The 12823-nt window shown below is 41.5% G+C and overlaps 2 protein-coding genes across 2 annotated transcripts; one reads left to right on the plus strand and one right to left on the minus strand.

Annotated features, from left to right (window-relative positions):
• Positions 1-3968: 3968 nt before the first annotated feature.
• Positions 3969-8685, minus strand: mzt2b (mitotic spindle organizing protein 2B). Its single transcript, XM_079735883.1, has 5 exons — positions 8528-8685; positions 8227-8433; positions 7955-8118; positions 5402-5536; positions 3969-4377 (listed from the first exon to the last, which is right to left on the minus strand). Exons 2-5 carry the CDS (start codon positions 8409-8411, stop codon positions 4238-4240), a joined length of 624 nt encoding a protein of 207 aa, XP_079592009.1. The 5' UTR covers positions 8412-8433; positions 8528-8685; the 3' UTR covers positions 3969-4237.
• Positions 8686-9018: 333 nt separating this feature from the next.
• surf2 (surfeit 2) lies at positions 9019-12517 on the plus strand. Its single transcript, XM_079736001.1, has 6 exons — positions 9019-9409; positions 9601-9752; positions 9941-10044; positions 10388-10582; positions 11666-11817; positions 12156-12517. The coding sequence occupies exons 1-6, from the start codon at positions 9335-9337 to the stop codon at positions 12225-12227; spliced, it is 750 nt and encodes a 249-aa protein (XP_079592127.1). The 5' UTR covers positions 9019-9334; the 3' UTR covers positions 12228-12517.
• The last annotated feature ends 306 nt before the right edge of the window (positions 12518-12823 follow it).

Raw genomic sequence — 12823 nt, forward strand, 5'->3', positions numbered from 1 at the left:
CCGCACACACATTCAGAGTATCATTGGTAGATATCTCCTTTATACCAGATTGCATATAAGATTGTTATAAAGCTATTAATATGCAAATTGTTATCATGTTTTTTTTTACCATATGGATCAACAGTCAGATACACGGGTCAGATGTGTGTGTGATGTGTGTGTGTGTGTGTGTGTGTGTGTGTGTGTGTGTGTGTGTGTGTGTGTGTGTATGTGTGTGTGTGCGCATGCGGTTGCACGTGACAGGGTCTTTCATTCCATTCAGAGTGAGCACAAAAGGTTGCAGTTGGCACATTTCCAGCACGTCAGTATATGAGAGCCAACACAATGGAGCAGCCACACAGCAGTCTGCCAGCACGCATGTGGACACATGCAGAGGACACTGACGTAACCCTCACACACACACACACACACATGGACATCTACATGCACACACATACACATGCACACCAACAGACACACGCACACACACACACACACACACATGGATACCTACATACACACACACACACACACACACACACACACAAACACACATGGATAGCTACATACATACAGACACACACACACACACACACACACACACTTACGCTATGTTCCACATATTCAAATGCAATCGCACGTTGAACTAATGTGCTATAGAGAAAATGCATGATCTTTACATGCACACATATGCAAACCACCCAACCTGCTGTCAAGGACTCCTGGCGATGTCATGACATGACATCCCTGTCGTCCAATGGAATCCTCTGGGGAGAGATGAGCCCTGCAGGACGACTATAGCCCCTGTGAACAACTAATGTACACGCAGATAGGCACATCCTCACACAGCGCCTCCAGGGATGCAACACTCCTACATGTTACCTGTCTAATCATCCAAATAATGCAAACATTTAAATAATAACAAATAATTAGAATCAAAACAGATTAAAATTGCATATGTCTCCTTAATTGATGTTGTTCGCATACACATGTTCATTTACATTCAGCAAGAGAATGTGTTTTTTTCTCAAAATGAAAAGCTATACAACACTTGGAACCCAACAGGTATAAAAGTGAAGCAAAAAGAAAAAACAGTAAGTTGTATTAATTAAATATGCATAATTAAAGGCAATTAAAATATTCACAGTTCCTTCTTTTTCATACTTTTTTCATAGGAGGTGAACGCATGATATACTACAACAGGATAAAGATAGACTATTCTTCTCAGTTAATTAAACTAAATTTGGACTGTAACACACACGTGCATGCGGAACACCTCTGGAAATGCCTTTTAATTGGCAAATGATTAAAACCCCATTTTCTACCTTGTTTATACTTTAGCGTTCAATTAGCAATTCATACTCTATGTCACATCGACTGTAACTATGCCTACCGCCAACCACCCAAACCCCCTGCCCCCACCCCACCCCTACAAATATAAAGATACAGATACAATACACAAACATACAACTCAATAAAAAGGCTGGGAGTTATGTGTCCGGTTGTGTGCTAGTATATCAATGGAAGCGCAAATATTTGGATATTTTAAATTGTATTAAAAAATAGAAGAAGGCTTTTCGATTTTTTTTTTAAATTTGAGAGCAGATGTGGTGTGCTCCTATGTTTTAGGGAAAGAACACGCTCCGTGCGTTTGAAACAACATTAACAGTTCCAGAAAGATTGAACTGCAATTATGCTTTCTCAAGGAAAAACAGGTATGCGTGTGTGTGTGTGTGTGTGTGTGTGTGTGTGTGTGTGTGTGTGTGTGTGTGTGTGTGTGTGCATGTGTGCTTGTATGCATGTGACTGAATGTGTGAGCGTGCATGTGTTTGAAAATGTGTGTGTGTGTCTGTGTGTGTGTGAGTGTGTATGTGCGAGCATGTGTTACCTGACAGCCTGCTACACAATAGGGATCCAAGTGAGTGTGAACTCTGTGGTTACCCACAGCTGCCATTAACAGACGGAACAAACAGCTTATTGCTAATAAAGTGAATGAATGAATAAATAAATAAAGCTTAGGGGTCCGTGTTTACCTCCTCAGTGGTTGTCTCGTGACACAACTCAACAGAATCTCTGGAGACATGTGATTAGAAAGCGCTGGAAATATCTTTGTTTTAATGTTTTGACATGAACTCCTTGGTAAAAAAGAAACCAAGATGCGAGTAGAAGAAGAATGTACCAAGGAAAAGAACTGGCCCCAGAAATCAACTGCAGGAGTTCGACTGCAGGCGTAGAAAATGTTGAAGTTGTTGAGTTCTATGTTGAGGCCTACATTTGGGTTTGTGCTTGTGATTATGTATGTCTGAGTGTGAGTGTTTTGATGGATTTGTGTGTGTGTGTGTGTGTGTGTGTGTGTGTGTGTGTGCGTATGTGCCTCTGTGTGTTTGCTTGTGCGTCTGTGTTTGTGTTTTGATGGATTTGTGTAGCTGTTAGGTTGTGTGTGTGCGTGTGCACATCTGTGGCGGGAAAGGGGTTTAGGATGGAGAGAAACTGCACACACATCCTGTCACGTCAGTTAATATAAGGTTTGGAGATAAGGGCCCACAGACAAACATTGACCAAATCACGCATTTCAGCTGCAAAGCTCCAACTGTCAATCAGTCTGAGAGACAGACCAACAATCACCCCTCTACCTCTGATAAGAGCTCTACTGAGCGCGTGCAGGAAATAGCCAATCTTCAGCGAGCCTGGAGAGGAGGCTGATGGGCAAGTGGGAGAGAGAGAGAGAGAGAGAGAGGGGGGGGGGGGTGGAATTGAGAGACAGAGGGACAAAAAATACATTTAGAATAGAGAGAGGGAATAAGGAAGGGGCAATATTCTCCTTTACTAACACAGAGAAGGGGGAATTTAGAAAGATAGGTGCTGGGGGGAAAGAACGTGAGGTGTGATATCAGCTCTTAAAATAGGTCCCCCTGCTTTTTGTCACCTGGGAACAGCTGACACAGAGAGAGGGCGAGACAGGGAGAGGGTGAGACAGAGAGGAAAGAGAGAGAGAGAGAGAGACAGAGAGAGAGAGAGAGAGAGAGAGAGAAATCGTGTGAGAATCTGTTTTTTTAGACCACACCTAACATTAATGATTTTCCAACAGCTTTGACTACATCGTTCTTCAATGTCTATTTCGCCTTGCCTTCACACACAATGGCATACTTTCATTGCCTCCATTGATTAATGGTGCATATAGTGCTTACATGCACAGATGTGTGCACACAACTGTGTGGTAGGACCGAATGTGTATTTTTTCCTATTTGTGTGTGATCAAGTCCATTGCAGATTATAAATTCCCCTCATAACAGTAGAACCCTCCACCAATAGCAGACACTGTTGCGGTACGCTTAAGAAAAAACGGTATCTTGGTGGCACACTGCCCCCTCTTGGTTATTCCCACAAACTACAGTCTTAGAGCGGACTCAATTATTAATCCATGTGTATGTATGTTTAAGGGAAAGGATGGCAACAGTGGGCAGTGAAAATCTAACACTTTCTTTCAAACGTTGTTTTTATGTTTTCTGTCTGAAAAACCAAGTCAATAGGCCGAGATTTTTGCTTTATCCTAACCCGAACCACGCTGTCTCAGTGGCCATGTATTCAATGAGTATAATACGCCAAGGTTTGTTTACAATTCAAAATTAGGGGGGGGATATTGGGGCCTTATTTGTAATCAACAAAATAAACGTAGAAGATGAAAGGTGGGGTGAGGCGTTTGTGAAAGGGTTAAATTGGCTCCTTGGTTGCGTGGTGCTTTCCCTTGCTCTGTCAAGCCCCATTAAACCTGCAACACCACAGCGATATAGCGCCATCAATAACTGGCACACCGCTATCGATGTGAAGTACAAAATAAAAAAGAGTAGAGGAGGCAGGGACACATAAACAGGACAAATGGCCACATAAAGGCCTGCCGGCAGCCACATAAAGTCCTGTCGCCGCAGAGTTCATGCGCGACACTTTCATTCACTCACTCACACAGAAAAACACACACACACACACGTGAATTAATGATGGATTTGTAAATTACAAATATTTTTTATTTGACATTTGGTATAGATAGATATATAGGCAAAAAAATAGCACAATGTGAAAATAATTGTCAGTGTTAATATGGGTTAGCCTACAATTGTAGCCTTAAAAAACCCGACTTGACCAAGATAAAAGGGCAAAAAATGTATACCATCTCCAAGTGGGTAAACCATAAAGATAGAATAAATTTAAAATCAATCGCCGTTGACCGTTGCGTTAATACAGCTTTCTTTGACATGATTCTTCAATTCGAAGCTATCTGTGAAGAGGAACTACTGCTGCCAGAACTTTTGGTCTTCTGCCCCCTGGTGGCACTGGGCGGCCGCTGCACCCTCTGGCTGGAGCTCTCCCTCGTCTTCTCGCTATGGCCCGCTTTACTACGCACTGCTGACAGAAGGGGGAATCACGAAACCAGGTGAAAAGAAAACGTATTAGTTTAACACACACACACACACACACACACACACACACACACACACACACACACACACACACACACACACACACACACACACACACACACACACACACACACACACGACAATTTTCCCCTTCCAATGCAAACAAAGTAACTTTAAGTTGTGATTTTGCTTAATGTCTGTAGGCCGGGCTGACCAATGAGCCTCTTCACAGAGGTTTTCATAGAACAAACACAGTTGACGATCATGACACTAATTATTGTACTGCTCCGTTGACCACAGGGCCCGGGTAGTACACTAAACCAGAGAGAATAACAGTGACCGGGACCTTTCACTGGGCTGAACCAGCAGTTAGTACAACCCGACCTTAACATTGCATGGGTATGCAGCCCAACATTAACATTGCATGGGTATTCAGGTGTTTTATTCGTGTGTGTGTGTAAGTACCAGCAAGGGCAATGTGTGGTATCGTCAGCCTACCACACATTGACAGCTGGGTTCAGCTGGGTTCTTTTGAACGACAGTGTCTAAGTGAAATCGCTCAATTAACTTTAGAAAGGCTTTTAAAACTCAAAGTCTATAGCATATGTATATTACTGAAACAGCAGAACATCAACTTTTTTCGCAAAATGAAATGAATCAACCAATCATGCTACTATTTCCCCCTTATAGCCCTTGGTGAAGAAAGAAAGACATGTTAGTGACTACAATGAGCATGTCCACCTGGTTATGAGGAAATGGTTAATCAAAAAAATGCCATGGATACATTCCATACAACACACGAGCAAATGCACAAAGCCATGCATACACCCATTCTCCATGCTTTCTATCGCAATTATTGGGTGATGATGAATACACGAAACAGAGCATGTTTGTATTGAGAACGTCCGTCTACTGCTTTGCAACGGCGGTGGGTTTGTATGGAGACAGAGACGGTGGAATGGAATGGACGCTAGTGCAAGCAGGAGAAAGGGAGCAGCTGAGGGGACCTTGAGAAGAGCTATTGTCTTGGGAGCCGTAGACCACGATCTTAGAGCCCAGCCGTGCGGCCCTGGGGCCTGACGCCGAGGACGCGGCTGCAGGAGGCTTAGAGCTCTTGCTAGGGACCAAAGTAGTGTCCTCTTCTTCAGGAAACAAGGGGAAATACACATACATACATTACACACCCACTGACATTCAGAAAAGGGGAATATTAGGATTTGAACTACCGTGTATATATATATATATATATATATATATATAAATATATATAATATATATTTAATTATTTGTTTATTTAGGATGGGTCTATTACTTTATTTTCATCTCAAAGGTGAAAATAAAGGGATAGTTTCTAATGTTGAAATCCATTTAATCATTATTAACCGATCCCATAACATGATCTTGTGAATTCATATTGCCCAAGGGTCTCATTTATAAAACTGTGCGTGGGATCGTTACTAAAAGTGTACGTACGCCCAAAAGCCAAGTTTTGCATGCGCCAAAAAATATTCAGACTTATAAAACCCTGCGTACGCACACCTCTAAGCAATCTTTGCTTTATAAATCACAGAGTGCCTACAAGTGTGTGCAGCTGAATCAGCTTCACGTTCCGCCCTGTACACGCCCCTTTTTAACCATAAATGGTCAATGCAAACGACCTCATGAATGCAATCTGCATATAAATCAGACTCAGATGCAAGTATTATGTCTATTCGGAAACAATGGCAGAAGGACTGAGAAAAGCAAAAATGCGAAATTTCACAGAGGTTGAAGTGGAGACACTTGTGGGTGAGGTGGAGGCCCGAAAAGTAGTTTTGTTCGATGTTTGATTGGGATCACTAACAACAAAAAGCAGAGTGAGTGGCAACATGTTGCTGCAGCAGTGAACTCCGTCAGTGGCATGGAGCGCACAGTCCCAGAATTAAAAAGAAAGTGGTCTGACATAAAGGTACATATTTTTATGTACCAATAAATCGTTATGGTCCCTGAAGACCCTCTCCCTCCGAATCCTGCCATTTGCATGGTCCTCCAGCAGTGCCATGGTGCAGCATTACGCACGGGGCTCAACACTGTATTTATAGGGTTACGGTAATAAGACTGACGAGAACACCTTGGATAATCAGTTTGTAATCACCCACGTAAAATGTTCTTGAACATAACCCCTTTTTAATGCCTGATTTGTCATGAAAAGCATCAAGAGGAACGGACAATAATATAACAATTGTGATGAGGAGTATGTGGCTTGGTTTTCCACACTTGGGATTTAATTGACATTTGATTATGTGTTTACAGTGTCACATAAAAATATTATGTTATTGACACATGTTGGACAGATGCTTTATTCCATGCAGTCGCGCCGTCAGTGGACAGTATGGATTGACGGGATTAAATATAGAGAATTTTGAATTTTCATTTCGATTCTAAGGAGATGTTTCTGGAGTTATAACTGAGAAATAAAGCAGTTGACTTAAATTATTCTGATTACATAGATTTAACGCATGATACGGGTTGAAATTAAATTTATGAAGGGCGATGATTAAACATAAATGTTCTTCTCATCGTTCACCACCACACCGTCTGTGTCGCCAATTCTCCTTTTCCTCCAAACCATGCGTACGCATGGGTCAGAGTTTGCTTAGGGCTGCGTACATTCTCCCGTCAAGTTAGTTTTTTATAGAACAAAACCTTGGCATGGAAAGTCACGTACGCCACTTTCAGCCCCGTTTTGTGCATACGCAACGGTTATAAATGAGACCCCAGAACCTTAAAGTTTGCAATTTGCAGGTCTTTCCTTGTATCTGAAACTCAAGACTTCCTCAAAAAAATATAGCTTATTCTGGAAAATACAAATACGCAGTACAATCGTTTTTTACTATTTTCCTAAAAAAAAGAATATGGTGTTAACCTATTCCAGGCCTTTATCCACATTATGCCAGTGTAAACTAGAAGAGCATTACTCTTCAAGAAAGAATTGCTTGTGTTTTCGATGTTAAGCACTGAGGGAATGAACTGATTGCTGTTTATAAGTGTGTTAAGCCGAGCAGTGTACATAAACAAGCCCAAGGCCGTGCAGTAGCACTGTGAGAAGGCCGACTTGAAGCCTGCTTCGTGTTCTGCATACCGCAAAGCAGGTGGAGTTCTACATTAATCGCATGACCTTTGTCTAGAAATGCATTCAAATCGGATGTCTTTTAAGTCTGATATCTTTTAAGTTATTCGTTTTTTTTTATCTCGATATATAGTACATTAAGCTGTACATTATGTGTTAAAGCTGACACTAAACTTTATTACAGGTATTGGAAGATACAATTCTCTACCATTTATAGTTTGCTTCGTCTGAATCTTTCCAACTGATAAACAATTTATGCTTCCTCAGTAACATCATATTATTCAAAAGGTCTAGAAAGTTGGGGGCAAATAAGATTTGCTTTACCACAACGACCAGTTGTGGCATGTACAACTACAAATAGATCACTATCACATCAAATAAAGAATTTGAAATAAATAGTCTATGCATGAATCCCACTTTATTGGGATCACAGTGACCCTTGTGTACTGACCTCTGTGCTCCGTGGTCTGTGCTGTGGTGGTACCCGCTGGTTGTGACGCTTTGGACGCGTCCGCCGCGCAGGTGTCAACGATCCTCTGCCCCGCACACATGGCTTTCAACGTCTGAAACACCGCTTGTGGGGCAACATTCATCTTCAAGAGGTCCACTATGATCCTAGGACAAATTAATAGCAGAGAAATTGAGTTTCATCGTTCCAAACAGGGCTATCTTCATCGTCCATAAACACTGAAGCTGAGGTTAGTTTGAAGAACTGTTCCTTACTTAAACACTTCTTGGTCCATCGTGATACCAGCTGCTTGGGTTAATTCAAACAGCTCGCTTTCTTCAGCATTAAGGATCTTCTTTTTCTTCATTGCATATTTTTGGACATTTCCAGATACTACGACTACAGGTGAATCGGGAGCCTGCGGCACCTGACTGGGCGGCTGGGGTTGTTGAGACATCATTCATGTAAACCTGGTCTATTTCCTAAGAAAAATAGAACAGTGAGCATTATTTTTGATTGATAAAACATTCCAAAGATGTTCCGTTTTGTTGTGGTTCTTGGGATAGGTTTACGTACATGCGAATATACTTTTTTTTACTTCCTCAAGAATAAAGAAGGCTTCAATTGTCTATCCGAAGTGTTAGCATCCTTATAAACAGTTTGATATAAATTGTAAAATGACTAAAATTAAGTGTGGTTTAAGTGTTGACTGTCGAGTTTGAACAACGCGTTGAGGAAAGTGGGCGCTTAAGATTCACGTCATCACGGTTACTAACGAAGAAGACAACGGAAGACCGTCACGAGCAATCTTTAATTTGAAATGGACAGGTGTAAAGGAAAAAAACAAAGTACTAAGTTACTAACTACCCGAGTAATAGTGTAAATTATTATTTGATTATATTGTTTTGGCAAATAGCAATCATGGACCTATTTAAGAATAGCAATCCGCAATCCAAGAAAAGTGTTCCTCGTGGGTCACCATATCAGGTGATTCAGGACCCAATAGTACCACATTGTTTGTGCCTGTCTACGTGTTAGCAGGTCGAAGTCTGTTTCCCCGAGACGATGTGGGCAAGAATTTATATATGAGCTTAACATTTATTTGAGATTCCAATCTATATTCCAAGAAAAACTTAATAAAGATCCATAACCTTGACCACCTATTTATTTTTTAATTGATAACGACCGTTATCTTTCTTTTAAACCACACGGATCAATATATCAATCAATATATAAATATAGATTTTTATTGATAATTAAATAGACTTTCGTTGAACCCACATGGTGCCAAGGTGTCAGGAGATAAATAACAGCAACACCAACAGCTAGTGTTCCACCCACGTGAAGGCTCTCGCAGCGTGGCCATCACAAGAGTAATTCATAATGGAAGACTTAACCACAGATCTCAAAGCCTTCCTTCTGAACCAGCCATTTCTTCAACTGATCGATAATAAGAGGGTCAGTACACGAATTCGTCGTTTACAAATAAGTAAGAGCTAGCCATTTATTTCAGATAATTCTGCTAGCATACCATCTGTATGAGCCCATACTGTGTGCCCTGAACGATAACAATATAGATGGCATCCCCTTTGATTGAAGAATATCATTACTGAATTTAACTTGACCTCTCGCCCATATTGTAATTTCAGATCAAATGTACACTAAATGACCACGAGTTTCCCTGCGATCTAGCAGAACTACAAAGATTTATAAATGGGAAGAAATATCAGAAGTTGAGCTCTGTGTCGGAGTTCAACTACAGCCAGTATGAACCACACATCGTTCACAGCTCCAAACAACCGTAAGTACACAGTTTGGAAATAACTTTGGAGTTTGAAATATAGTTTCTATGTCTCAACACATTGTACATGTTGAACAAAGCCTTACGACGTAATTAAGCCATGCTTATCAGAAAATTAATACAACACTGCAAATAGCAAATGTTGTCGTTAATGGGTTGTCTTCTTTCCTGTTTCATTTGTTTTCCAGAATGCAGCTGTTTTGTAAACTGACTCTAAGGCACCTCAACCGGCAGCCTCACCACGTCCTCAAACATGTCAACGGGAAACGCTTCAAAAAAGCCCTGGGAAAATGTAAGTGTCGCTATATTGGTCCTTACCACTCCTTAACGGTCAACTGCATACAACAATGTCGATTAGTATAAGCCTTTCTGTTGTACTCATCAGCAAATTATAGAATAAAATAAAGGCAGCAAAAGCTTTTAGGATACCTCCACACTTAGGACATGGACAACATTAAGATGGTTTGGTCCCCCAGACCGGTATTTTCCTTTAACTACATATTTCACACTGCCCTTACATTTACCTTTGTGGTGTGAACACAGCTTTTTACAATCCTTCTATGAAATACCAAATGGAGAGGGGTTTACTCTCAATGACTCCTATTTGTACTGATCAGTGTGTGTTATCCCAATAGATGAAGACTGTATGCGAGAGGGGATTGCATTTGTTCCAGCCAGACTACAAAACAAAAGGCCCAAAAACCATAACAAGTTTGAGGCAGAGGGACCTAGGCGGAGGGAGTCAAAACAGAAAAATGAAGTGTGGGAGCCATCCTCCAACGATGAAGAAGAGAGTGACTCGGAAGACAGCATGAGTGACCTTTACCCCCGTAAGGGAGAGACAGACACACACACACACACACACACACACACACACACACACACACACACACACACACACACACACACACACACACACACACACACACACACACACACACACACACACACACACACACACACACACACCAAAAACTTGTGGAAATGCGAGCTGGTTTGCTAGTTAGCACCGAGGTTCCAAGAATGCTGAACGAAACCAGTTCATGAACCAGAGCTAATTTGGTGAAAATGGACAGTTAATAATAATAATAATAATTGATCAGTTTTTTATAGCGCTTTTCTAAATACTCAAAGACGCTTTACAAATAAGAAAGGAATACATACAGACAGTACAGACACTCAAACAAAAGGGAAAAAATAAACAACACCACAACAATAGGCAACACATTAAGAGAGCGGGAGATTGTGGAAGATGGCGGAGGATGATTTGTCAAATGTTGTAGGTGGTCCTGAAGAGATAGGTTTTAAGTTGACTTTTGAATGAACAGAGTGTATCAGAGTTTCGGATGGCCAGAGGGAGGGAGTTCCAGAGGGTAGGGGCGGCGATGGCGAAGGCTCTGCGCCCAGGGTGCGAAACTTGGTATTGGTGATGGAGGTGAGAAGGTTGGCATCAGCGGAGCATAGGCGGGGGGTGGCGATGGAGGAGATCTGTTATGTACGAGGGTGCAAAGTTGTTTAGCGCTTTGTAGGTGGTGGGGAGGATCTTGAAATTGATGAGTTGTTTTATTGGAAGCTAATGAAGTTGACAGAGGATTGGAGTAATGTGTTTTCTGGAGGGGGAGTTTGTTAGCAGTCGGGCAGCAGAGTTTTGTACATATTGCAATTTTTGAAGAATAGTGGAGGGGAGGCCATACAGAATGCTATTGCAATAGTCGAGACTGCAAGTGATGAAGGCGTGGATTAGTGTTTCGGCAGCTGAGGATGAAAGAGTGGGTCGAAGGCATGCAATGTTGCAGAGGTGGAAGAAGGATGTTTTTCTGACGCTGTTTGTGTGACAGTTATGTGTGTTAGTGACAGGTTCCTTTCGAAATGTAATGAATACCTTATTATTAATTTTTTTTCTTTCTCCATAGCAACTATGTTCTTGCAAGATAATCCAGAAACTGAAATTAAGGTGGAGAAGGATGGGCCTGGAGAGAAGAAGGAGGATGACTTTCAGACAGATGATGACGAAGAGGAGGAGAACATGGAGGTTGAAAGTGATCATCTGCAGAAACGCAAAAAGGTCAGTAGGTCTCTTCATCGGAATTCAGCCATGACGGTAATACATTTAGAGGTGAAAGTAGCTCAGGAGGTAGAGTGGGTTAACTGGTAACCGGAAGGTTGCTAGTTCGATCCCTGGCCCCTCCTAGCTGTGTCAAGGTGTCCCTAAGCAAGACGCCTCAGCTTAACTGCTCCTGACAACCTTGCTGTCGCCCTGTGTGGTCGCCACCGCTGCGGGTTGTGAATGTACGAATGAATGGTTGTAAGTCGCTTTGGATAAAAGCGTCAGCAAAATCTCCTAAATGTAAATGTGTTCTGCTCTGGCATCACTTCCTGTTGATATTCTCGTTTCTCCGTTAGGCTCAGCGCGGTGGAGTCCACAAGAAATTCAAAAATAACAACTGGAAAAAAAAGAAGAGCACAGTACCTTGAAACTAAACTGGGCTGTGGCCAGATACTTTTGACTTCTTAGGACAATCTCTTGGAAATCTACATCGAATGGGACTGGCACAGACATTATGCCAGAACACTTGTTTCTATAAAGTAGTAGTTTCTATACCCTTCACCAGTTCCATTCCCTTTGGTGGGTCTTTTTGCTACAATCGACCAGGTTTGTCCTGCTTATACACAGCAGTGGTTGCAATAGTGAAGAAAGCTTGAGGCACTTGTTTGTTAAATATGGAACAGGTGTCCGTAATTGATTCGTAATGTTGCATGGTGTTTTTGGCTGAGTGTAGAGTCATGCAATAAATCTATTATGCAACAAACAGTCTCTGTCATTGACTCAGTAATATGGTTCTAATATCCAATATTACATTTTAATATTCGTTCTATGATTCCTAAAAATGAAACGTATTGTTCCATGGGCCTGCTAGGTATATAGATAGATGGAGTTAGACCCCAATGATTAAATACGTTTGGTGATTCTTGAAGGGCTCTGTTTAATTTAAACTATTGACAATGAAACGTGCATTTAAAACATAGGAAGAAGTACAACATTGTCTTTGGAACATTGGACATTAAGCTTT

Source organism: Pollachius pollachius, assembly GCF_949987615.1.
Source record: "Pollachius pollachius genome assembly, chromosome: 4".
NCBI classification, from domain to species: Eukaryota; Metazoa; Chordata; class Actinopteri; order Gadiformes; family Gadidae; genus Pollachius; species Pollachius pollachius.

Coding starts and splice junctions, on each gene's coding strand:
- mzt2b (XM_079735883.1), bottom strand. CDS start 8,411: ATGATGTCTCAACAACCCCAGCCGCCCAGTCAGGTGCCGCAGGCTCCC. Junction 8,119..8,226: donor ATGGACCAAGAAGTGTTTAA/GTAAGGAACAGT, acceptor AATTTGTCCTAG/GATCATAGTGGACCTCTTGA. Junction 5,537..7,954: donor ACAGACCACGGAGCACAGAG/GTCAGTACACAA, acceptor TGTTTCCTGAAG/AAGAGGACACTACTTTGGTC.
- surf2 (XM_079736001.1), top strand. CDS start 9,335: ATGGAAGACTTAACCACAGATCTCAAAGCCTTCCTTCTGAACCAGCCA. Junction 9,410..9,600: donor AACTGATCGATAATAAGAGG/GTCAGTACACGA, acceptor TTGTAATTTCAG/ATCAAATGTACACTAAATGA. Junction 9,753..9,940: donor GTTCACAGCTCCAAACAACC/GTAAGTACACAG, acceptor TTTGTTTTCCAG/AATGCAGCTGTTTTGTAAAC.